Source organism: Choristoneura fumiferana, chromosome 2 (genome assembly GCF_025370935.1).
Source record: "Choristoneura fumiferana chromosome 2, NRCan_CFum_1, whole genome shotgun sequence".
NCBI classification, from domain to species: Eukaryota; Metazoa; Arthropoda; class Insecta; order Lepidoptera; family Tortricidae; genus Choristoneura; species Choristoneura fumiferana.
In genome coordinates this window covers 10,121,584-10,133,602 of record NC_133473.1, presented here as the reverse complement: position 1 = coordinate 10,133,602, position 12,019 = coordinate 10,121,584, and the positions used below count along the sequence as shown (strand labels likewise).

General features: G+C 34.7%; 1 protein-coding gene across 2 annotated transcripts in view; it reads right to left on the bottom strand.

Annotated features, from left to right (window-relative positions):
• The window catches only part of rdgC (retinal degeneration C), a 106,651-nt gene that overhangs the window by 52,821 nt on the left and 41,811 nt on the right, over positions 1–12,019 (bottom strand). For both annotated transcript variants that reach the window (XM_074107924.1, XM_074107929.1), the window contains exons 2-3: positions 7,258–7,608; positions 1,702–1,829 (exon numbers count right to left, since the gene is read on the bottom strand). In XM_074107924.1, the coding sequence (XP_073964025.1) occupies positions 1,702–1,829; positions 7,258–7,483 (354 nt within the window). In that variant the 5' untranslated portion in view covers positions 7,484–7,608. The remainder of the gene's footprint in view (positions 1–1,701; positions 1,830–7,257; positions 7,609–12,019) is intronic.

Sequence of the window (12,019 nt, the reverse complement as noted above, 5' to 3'; positions counted from 1 at the left end):
TTTCCACCAGCTGGTTTAGATTTGAGAGGGGGGAGGGACGCTCGATTTTAATGAAAATTAGCACTTTAAAGTTAAATATTTCGCTAAAAAATCAATGAATCGAAAATTCGTCTTAGCAAACCCCTAATGGTTTTAAAAGACCTATCTAACGATACTCCACACTATAGGGTTGGATGAGAGAAAAATAACACCCACACTACGTCTATGGGAGGTACCTACCATCAGCCAAATAAGTGGTCTATCAATATTTAAACAAATTCCTATCAAATGAATATGTCGCTAAAATCGAACTTTCAAGTTGACAGACACGTCTATTGGCATTACTGTTGTATGACATGCAAACGATTATCAACTTTAGAGTGGTAGATCACATATTTGGCTGATGGTACCCTAAAAAAAATTTTTTTTAGTTTTTTTATTATACCATTTTATCGGCATAGTTTACATAATATATCCGTGCAAAATTACAGCTTTCTAGGATTGATAGTCCCTGAGCAAAGCCGCGGACGGACAGACAGACAGACATGACGAAACTATAAGGGTTCCGTTTTTGCCATTTTGGCTCCGGAACCCTAAAAACGATCATCCCTCTAAATGTTTTTCAGATTTTTTTTAATTGTGATTGACAAACATTGCCAACATTGTATGAAATTCATAGTTTACGGCGCCAAAGAGTTGATTTCATCTTGAATTTGACTTTTTGATGAAAAATCTTTATAATGTTCAGTAAAACTAACCCAAGCTTCCGCTGAAATATTCCGGATTAACTTTGAAACATCTATAGTACAATTTTCTTGTAAAATCTGGCTCTGTAAGATCTCCCGCGCCAACCACATACCCCCTCGTGATATAAATACATTACCGCAGACACTTTCTCACATAATTTACACGGGTAAATATGAAATCCGCATACAATATTCCTAACCTGTTTTTATGCGTGCCTTCGTGAGACATTCACGTCACGTCACAGATACACATACAAACACATGAAACTCGGGGAATCTTTTATTTCGTGGAAAATCAACTGTCACAAATAAAGCCTAACGAACGTCAAATGAAATTCAAATCTCGTCATGCAAAGTGGCGTTTTGAGTAATTTACATTTTAGAATCATGGCGGCGGTAAAGTAATTAAACGACGATGTTAATCGGGTACAGTGTAACAACGGTGTTTATCTCAAGCTATTCAATTTTTAATAACAATGTTAAATGAAGATGGGACTAAATTACTTTTTGTTTTTGAAGATGTACGATAAGATAACTTTGAATTGTTATGAAGTTTATTGCGAAACTCAACTAAGCGCTAAACAAAATAGCTTCAGTCGTGAAAAATTAGGTTTAGCAGTCAAATTGAAATTCCAAGATTCTATCTACATACCAAAATTCATCCAAGTTGGATTGCACGTATGCACATACTTTCATATTAAAATTTGTAATGGATGGAGGATGAAAATAAGCAGTGTCTGTTTAACTTATCTACTACAGGAACAACTTGTTAAATTGTCCAATATCCCAGAGCCCCCAGATCTTACTTATTCATATTTTTTCAGAAATAAAATGTGTGAGCCTAAGCTACGATACTTGTACTTAAAGCTCCTACATACCACACTACATTATCCGACACATCGTATTTCTGAGAAAAAATGTGGTGGGAACCCTGCTATTTTGCTCTAAAATATATTAAGACAGTAATCAATATTACCTTGACTTGGTCTTGTTCTCCGGCGTATTCGATGCTCTGAAATATGGTCCACGTATACCGTCTCCGCACTTCCATTCGCGCCAGATAACGCCGGTACCACTGCTGGATCAAAATGGCCGCTTTCATCGCTGCAAGAAATGCGTAATAATCCAATAAGTCCCGAGCCTTCAAATACGTTTCCCAGGGATTTAAATAGATGGCAACCACGGCTAAATCAAATAGTAAAACGTGAGGGCAAAAATTCTGTTTTATTATTTACACTATTCACACAACTTGTCGAGAGCTAGCGCAATTAGGAAGGTATATAAATAAAATACAATTTCTCGAAGATTTTAATAATTTTCTACTAGTTTGAAGTCGGTGCCTCAGCACGAGCCAGCAGGAGTGATTGAACCCAATATATAGTATGTGGGTGAGGTAGACGACTATAGTTCCACTCCTGCTGGCTCGTGCTGAGGCACCGACTTCAAACTAGTAGTAAATTATTTTAAAGGTTTTTGAAGTCGGTTCCATTTTTTGTTAAAAAAAATCTATTACAAAATAATTAGGAACCCGATTCAGGACAGAAACAAATTTGTGAAATTTGAAATAGACTAGCAATGATTGAGGTTTATTAGTTTTAATCGTTTTATAGCCAAAGGTGTAAATATTCAAGGAGATTTGCTAAGTGTAAAGTCTATTCGATAACGATTATCGCTTAATTGTCGGGCGTCGCTTGTCACCGCGTGACCTGAGTTTCGTGGCGTTCAGCTGTCATCAAACGCGCGGCCGCGTCAAGTGAACGGACGCGACGACCATTATTGCCATTTATTTCTGAAATGGGCTTTGAATGTGTGTGTGGGTTCTTGTGTTATTTGATGTTTTATATACCTAGTTAATAATTGTTTAAAATTATTATTTTACCAGTAAAATAATTAGGGGGTTGCGTTTGTAATGAGTTGAGAACCTCTGATTTATTTATCAACTTACTGTCGGTGAACAAACTAACTATATTTAAATACGAGAATGAATGAAATCCCACAGCTATACTGGACGGTGTTTAATACCTATGTTCAACGTATGTATTTGGAACAACCCTTGTGTAATAACCAAGTACCGAACTAATCCTTTCACACGGGATCCCCTTCCGAGTAAAAGTGCCTAAGCAGCGATACATATTCATGATTACCCGATTTTACAACATTAAAAGCATTAATTTTCCAGTCAAAAGCTTGTTTTGCGTGCAAATTGAAAATAATCGTTACTTTTTAACTTTAACAGGCTTAAAAGTAATCCTATAAGAAAGGACTATAAGTCTGTCTTTACCAATAACATTCTTATACTCGTAAAGAACTTGCTCTAGACTATTTTACTTATAACAGCATTTGACAAGCCTTAAAATACTCAAGAACATCCGATTTTATATTTCAACATTATAGTTCACTACAAGATTATCATGTAGGACAGTTATAGGACACTTACTTGTAATAGCATCTCACAAGCTTATATATTCTCAAGAGCATTTGCTTAAATTTCTCAGTCTTATAGTTAACTACAAGACTATCTTATCGAACACTTATGGGATTAATACTCTTACAATGGTCTGCAATAAGACCAAATAATCCTGAGCCATACTGTAAGAAAATAAGATCTGAGATACTTATCTGAGATCACTATAAGTTAGCAACATTTTAGTCTTATACAATACAAGAGTCTTATAAGTGTTAAAATACTTAATAAGAGCGTTATAAGATTAAAAAACCGTATAAGTCACTAGATCAAGCACTTTGTTAGTTGACGTCCGCCATTGTGATTCTAGCTATATCATCTTGACGATTGAGAGCGGTGGCTACAGACGAAAAGTCACAAATAAGTATGAAGAGTTGACAAAATCAGGTTATTCAGAAATAATTTCATTGGGATCACCAAGTACGTCAAGCGCTTCAAGTGCAAAACCAGAAGAAGCAAATGAGGGTTCCACAGAAACGTTCTCGTTCCAGTCAGAAAGTGCTGAAAATCAACATTTCAAAGAAGAGGACTCGGATTTAGAAGAAAGTACTGACTTTGAAAAAAATCGGGAACTGCGTAGAGATGTACAAAACTGGGCCATTAAATACAACATACTTCACCTTGCTCTGAATGAACTGTCTGCCGTTTTAAATAAAATATTTCCTGATATTTTACCTAAGGATGCAAGAACTTTATTACATACATACGAACAAAGAAATATACAGAATTACCTCTATTACTGCTTACATTTGGCGGCCACATTTTTGCCGCTTAATATATTATTTGGGGAATCAAGTTTCTGACAAAAATCATTGTTAAAATTTAAACTTAAAATTAAAACTGCCTCTAGCTAAATAACTATTAAAACCACCAGCCACTAAACATAAATTTCGTCATTAAAAGGAGAGTTTCAGTGTAACATTTAGTTAGTTGGCAACTCTACATTTAAGCTGCAAACTAATATGAATTTTACGAAACTGCAATCTGGGTCGACATATAAACCTACTAGCACAGAATAAGTAATGGTAGGTACAAGTAGTACTCGCCTCTTTTGTTTCAAATAATAATACGAAAAATCATACGGACAAATTGAGAACCTCCTCCTTTTTACAATACATACAAGAAGATGAAAGAAGCCTTCATGAGGAACCCTAATATGTTTAAAAATGGAGGCAAGTTATCTGTCATAGGTACTTTTTTACTTATAGTAATTATTTATAGCTAGACATAATTGACATTTTAACTATTTCAATATTATTATTATCCATTTAATATGTACCTAATTAAGCGACTATTGATTGGATTGTAATGTATCTTAGTGAAAGTAGGTACCTAGTTAATTTAAAAAATATTGTATGCCAAAAACTGACTGGTTGTGCTGGTTCGATTATAAAATCCCTAATTGTAACAACTATCTGGGATGTACCCACAATCTACAATAATAAAATATTAGATTTTTTTTAATTTGATTTTTTTAAGGCAGAGCATGATTAAAAATGGCGACATACTCATAAGGATTTTATCAAAAAAAATACAACTAATATTATATTGCCATTATTCGAAGGGGGCGCTCTGAAACTAACTAAATTACGGTATACATTATCAGTAAAAATAACTTCCCACAAGAGTTTACAAACTAAGTATATTTAAAATAATATTGCTAATAATTTTCTACAACAATAATATAAAGTGTACCTACGTTTTAATTAAGTATTTATTTATCACAAAACAACCGGACCAACCAGCAGAAAAAATCTACGCGGAAGACGCCTTTTACTGTTAATAAAACATAGGTACTTAACCAAGTAAATTACTAGTGTGTTATAAACAAAATTTCTCTAGTAAAATACTTGTGTTAGGTAACAATAAGAGCATTTGTGCTTGTAAATGACTTGTGTCAGATTCATATAGGAGCAACTTGCGCTTCGGTAAGTGTGTTATAGGTCTTAATAACATTCTGCAAGTATATTATAAGATGATTATAAGAATAAACGCTCCTATATCAGCGCCCAAATCCAGCTTTATAGCATACTACAAGTGTCTTATAAGTGTAAATAAAAGTAGTCTTGAGAGTGCTACAAGTGCAGATTTTGCTAGTTGGGATTTTATTTGCTGAGGTAAGATAATTCAGAAGTTGAAAAACAGACAAAAGTTTGAGTGAAAAATACATTCCTTATACAGAGTATTTCTTTTCTTTCCACTATTTTCCTTTTTAACATAATGTTGGAATTTTCCTAACCCTTCTTGCAAAGTTACAAAAAGTTTTGCGAGTGTGTACTGTGCACATAATATATATGTGATGTCTTTTTACACTTAAGCCTGTAACAGCATAGCTGTAAGTTGGCATTTAAGTGGAACATTATTTATACAAATTGTATTAAAGACCAATAATTGGGTGCATGGTTACGGTTAGCAAATGTTTTATCTTAAGCTACTTATTCAGATCCACTGCTAAAGATCGGTGGAAAACGCGCTTATTGCACTTTTGATTATTTTATGCGACTGTTGTATAAGTGAGGTCTTAAACGCGAATTGGCGTAGGTAGCGATATGAGCCGCGAGCGAATATCGCTATGAAAGACGCCACGAGCACGATTGTAAATATGGATAATAAACTTTATTTTTGAACGATTATTGATTAGTAACTAAATTTTGTGAAATAATTTCAATGTAATGTTGGTAATACTATATTTATTCAAAATAGAGGTTAGGAATCCTAAATTTAAAAAGTTAACTATCAAAGGAAGGTCTTTGAACTGTATTATTATGAATTTCGAAGCAATTTAAAAGCATCCATAAGTGTGATTTTATGAGCCATAGTCATAGACTTTTTCCCGGAATTATTATGTATGTATATCATTGTATTTGTGTTCATGGACCTCTAATTGTCAAATAAAAGTACAGAAGTAGAAAAAAATATAATGATTTTCTCTCCACATTTCTCTTGGTGGCCTACCTGCCTTTGTAAATATCGTTGCTTTGTAGGTACAGTACCAACGCCACCACCAACCCTACCAACCACCAACCCTAGTAATTTACACTTGTACATACACAATTGTAAATTAAATTACACCATTAGTATTTTCGAGCACATTTCTCGCTCTAAGAATTTACGTTTTCGTCGCAAAAGTCCTTGTCCCCTACATTTGTTGATCCGGAGATTACAGCTACTCTGAATTACACTGCTTGCCGGACAATTAACTTCCGGGATTTAGATGCGACCCTTATTAGGTTGAAATGCTTATTTATTTATGCGCAAATATTTACACTAGAGCAGAGTAGTACCTACTAAACTCTGCGGCGTTCATAAATAGTGCCGAATTTCCTTCACTTATTACAAATGAAGTGCTTTTTGGAAGAAATATTGAAGCGGAAATAAATAAAGGCAATTCTCTTTTTTGGCCTTTTCTTAATAATGCTGTTACCGGCAACACCATTGCAGCGATCATATTTCCTCCAAATATCTTCTTATGGTAAACACGATTCGCCCCCGACCCCGACATCGTTTCGCATAATACAGTAGCAAAGTGTAGGCTTATGAGGCCTCGTGAATGCCTCTTTACAGTGTTCATAATCTTAATTGTTATTTACAAGATACGTGGATGAAAATTGATGACAACATTCTTTTGTACCTACGTGCTAATGTAACGTTCAGGCTGATTCGACAATAAACCAGTATATATCTATGCTTAAATTAATTTGTGCACATCGATTAAATATTTTCTGGTTTATTGTCAATTCAAAAAGTTTTTGGTCAATTCCATCAGTTATACCTTGCATATTTTCATAGCAGTTACTGAATCTATATTTAATGACATAAACATGACTACAATATTTTGCATCATTTGCAGGATACCAATTATGTAATTTTCGTTGTATACAAGTTTTTGGTCTTGCCTTATACATATTAATGTAACCATTGAAGTTTTCATATTTATTAGTATTTGGATGAGTATATATCTTTTCACCTTTTCATGATAACTTATTTTTTTCACCTAGGTAGGTACTTGAAATATTTTTGACCTTGACTGTACGCCTAACTGAACTAAATGTATATACGGATACTTACTTCTTTCAGCCTTTGTCATGCTGACGTCATCTCTCTTCCAGAACTTCAAGAAGGGCACAAGAGCTTTCATAGTGCATTCCCCATTAAGGACTCTCCTTCCTAGTTTCTTTGGCACCTCCTGTTCTATCTCGGAACTGCGGCAAGAAGAGGAGTCGTCGCCCAAAGACCGGTTCCTTCTTCCCCCTCGGAAACTGACGCACCCGCATCCCTCGGCCAAGGAAAACATAGTCGAGCTCTTGTCCTTCTTATATTTCTTATCTCTTCGTTTCCGGTTGCATCTCGGTGCTTTTTGACGCGATTTGGGAATATTGGCCGGCGTTGTCACGGTAGGAGCAACAGAGACGTTGAGACCTAAAAACAAAGTCTAATGTTATTCTACTTTAGTTTGTCAGTTGTATTTTGTTAATTTTCTTTTGTACAATAAAGAGTTTACATACATACATACATACTTTACTTGAAATCTTTAATCGCGGAGATAAACCAAGGTTAAAGTCTAAAGGGACCCATTCGAATCGTGGCCAGCTCAAAAATTTTTAGTAGGTACCTAATGGGTCCCGACTGTTGAACTTTAAGCTACCTACTTTGAGTTCTAGCCCACTAGACTTATTTTCTTCTTTTTAGTATTTATAAGGCAGTCGAGTTTTATTGTTTTTTTTTTTAATTTATTGTTTTTTTTAAGACATAAAGCTGATGTACGCAATATGTACCGAATCAGTACCTAGTTAAAAAAAATACCTCAATATAATCGAGAGTACAATTAATTGAATTTGGGGTTGCTGTAGACTCTACAGTGTAGAGCATCTCTCCAGCAACCCCAAAATTAAATTTAATTAATTCCACATGGATAAGTACTTACTATTACAGTAAACAAGAGGCCAAAAAAATTGTACCGCAGTTATTACTGCTAAATAAGTTGGTTATGGGTGGGTAGTTAAATTACTTAACTGTTGCCAGGACGCGAGCAAATCCCATTGCAGCCGACCGCTGGTTTTAAAAAAACGTGCTTACTTTAAAAAAAACGTGCCGGATTAATACGAAACTTTGTACATACATATAATGGGATTATACGCGTGCCCGAAATCATACTAAAAAAAAATTGTTTAAATTTTATAATAGAAAACTAATACTAAAACTATTATTTGTACTTAATGCATCCCGTTTTCCTAACCAACTTTGCGAAATAAGATAGGTCACATAGGTACAGTCAATCAATTTGATTTCAGAGCCACTATGGAAGCTTATCATAGTAAATAATTTTATTTTCATCACACTTGCTCTTCAATGATGTTATTCCGTGCCTGTATACTCAAGGACAATGGCCTCAATTATTCCCACGGGAATTATGGATTTACGTATAGTTTTTCTTCTAAAGGGAGTTATGCTTTAGCTTTAAAAAGTAAGTAGGTAACTACGTCATTTCAGACTAAAGAGGTTTCAAGTCAGCCAACGTATTACTTTTACAACTTTAGCCAACATCTCTAAAACTTAGCTATAACCAAATTTTACATCATAAAAAATTTCCACGCATCATGAAACTTCCTTATTTTTATATTTAAAATTTATATCAAATTGTTTTGCAATAATTTTAGTAAATATTTTTTTAGCATGTCGGAATAATTAGCATTATCTATGGCAGACGACTCGAAAAAAGTGACAATCAATGGGGCATTACGCAATTCGAAAATAGATGTTCGTATCGTTTTGCTGACTCAAATATTTTTTAATACGAGCGTGAGGGAGGCGGTACGATACGAACTGCGATTTTCGAATTTTGTTGTAGCTCTCTGTATTGGCGGGTAGCCATTATCTTATTCAGTTGTTTTCTTATCGTCATTCCTTTGCCAAGCTGTGAACTGTATCGACAAAAAACAATTTAATTTTTTGCATTTTTTCCTCGCAATGTGATGAAAATTATTGTGTGTATCACGTGCCGGAAGAGGATTACAAACTCGAGTCATTAAAAGACTTCCGCCTCCGGCGACGGGCTTCTAATAGACTCTTGTTAGTAATCCCCTTCTTACGCACCTTAATGCACAATGTTCTATTGTCTAAAACAATGTTCATCGAATGAAGTTTTTTAAATGTCATTACGACACGCTTTTGGCCGGTTTTTTAAGTAAGTACCTACCAGCAGTCGGCTGCAATAGAGTTGTTTGCGTCCTGGCAACAATTAAGTAATTTAACTAGCCATAACCAACTTATTTAAGAGTAATAACTGTGATACATTTTTTTTGACCTCTTGTTTACTGAAAAGTAAGTATCCAAAACATTATAAGTATAGTTTTATGTCCCCAGGTGGTGGATTATTAATTAAAGCATTACATTTGCCATGTTACTCAGTTCACTCTTTCACCCAGTTTTCACGTTTCGTGTGCCGAAGTTAAACTCCTGAATGAAATTGAATGCCGCCATAAAGTTCAAAAGTCAGCTCTAAATTTCGTTGCTTTATTGTAAACGTTCTCTGGTGCTAAGCTCGTTATTTCTCGTATATGTATTAAGTTTCACGCGTTTGTTGTTTAAGTGTGTCAAGTGAAAAGACTTGAAAAATCGTTCTGCACGATTTGCAATTAGCGAGTAGGTATTTCTTAAAACGACTAGGAATACCTAGTTGACCAATTCGATATTCAAATCTAATTTCCTCAAGATAAAGTACTTCGGAAATTTTACGAAAAATAATTGCGTGTCCGAATAATAATAAATTTGGGATAATTCCGATAAACTGAATCCCAAAAAGACAATCAAAGGGTTGAATATTTTAAAACAAATTACGAACTTTAAATGTCCCCGCTAACCCCGCCTTCAACCCTGTGTTGGGGATTTACTTCTACCAACTAATTAGATTCGGTAAACTTCATGAATGTATAAATGTTTTGTTGTACAACATTTTCACTATGATTTCCTAAACAGAAGTATGAGATGCCAACATGACATTAGTAGCACAAAGGTTCCACCCTGGGTCATGATTTAATTTGTTCGACTGTACTGACAGTAGTTAGTTTTTCTATGGGACACAGTTCTAACCCAACCTGACCTACTGTACTGGCAGCAGTTCGTCTTTCTTAGGGTCGCAGTTCTAAATTAACCTAACCTAACCAACTTTACTGGCAGAAGTTGGTTTTTCTTAGGGTCTCAGTTCCAACCTAACCTAACTTATATCTTAACCAAGTTAACCTGAGCTACAGGCCTGAGCAAACCTCTAAATTTTTCTTCATCATCATCATCATCTTCATCCTAGCCTATATACGTCCCACTGCTGGGCACATGCCTCCTCTCAGAACAAAAGGGAATTATTCTTGTGGTTATCAAATTATACATTTTTTTAAACCTTTTTTTGCCAAACGTTGATTTGACAAACGTGGTGCCAAATGACAAAAATAATAAATGAATATAGTTTGCCAAATAATGATTTTGTTACCTATATGATGGTTTGTCAAATAAAGAATTTGTGAAATGTGGTGTTATAAAACGATTAATTTGTGAAACAAAAGTTTGCGAAATGTTGTTTGTTAAATGAATATTTGTTGAAACGTTTGCTTTGTTGCCAAATGATTCCGCATGACCCGCCAGTCCACCTAGTGAATGTCCTACGTTAGAAGTATCGAGTTTAATCAATCATCCCAGCCTATATACGTGAGAGGGCTCGGGCTGTAGTTCCCACGCTGTCCCAGTGCGGCTTAGGAACTTCAACTTGAACTTACTCATGAATAAATTTCAAATGTAATTTGACACATAAATTCCGAAAAACTCAGAGGTGCGAGCCCAAACTCGAACTCGCGACTTGGCCACCACGGCTTTTAACGAGTTTAAATAAATATGAAATTCTTAAGGCTTTTTGGTCTCTTATAACAACAAAAAAAATAAGTTTCTAAGTTCACGCGGTCAAAATATAGCTTGTGATTATTTTTCATACAATAAAACGTGTATTTCATTACTTATAGGGTACTCCTTCGTACTTCCCAATGAAATGGACTTATGAGATTTAGCAAGAAATAAGGCTTTGCAACACAAGTACCTATAGAAAAAAAACGAAATTTATGGTAGGTATCCATGCCGAATTAAAATTATGTGTTTTCACTTTTTGCTTTGCTAAGTAACTTACAAAAATGATTTTATTTGATTAGTATTTCTTGCCACAGTTAAATGTATTACTTCAAAAGTTCAATTAAGTACAACTTTAAAAATAATAAGGCGTTTTTTTATATTTGTACGGCACCCTCGATACGCAATACCAGCTCGTGCTTGCCAGGTTTTTTTACAACAACCGTATTTTACGAATTAAGAAAAGGTAGCGATGACAACAGAAATGCTATCTATTTAATTCTGAGAGGATGCCTGTGCCCAGCAGTGGGACGTATATAGGCTGGAATAATGATGATGAATTTTAACATTAAATCATTCGTGTTTTTGTCAAATATTATATCATCGTTATGTAAATTTATTTTGTAATTTACACGTACCTACTCTTAAATAAATTGGTAAGTACTTCGATAGCGATCTATTTATAGCGAGCACGTGCACTCGAGGGGAGGCTTGATACGACTACAAATTGATAACATCATTCATTAATATAGAATAGTACTACTCGTTAACACAAGGTTTTCACAGAAAACAATTACTAAGCATCCAGAATTGTCCTCTGAAAAAATCTGGTAGGATCGTCGGCTAGCATTATCACATTTTAAATTATTTGCGTAAGGAAGACAAATTCGGGGCATAAATAACAGCCTAACAGCATTTTAGCATAATCTGCTGAAGAAACCAT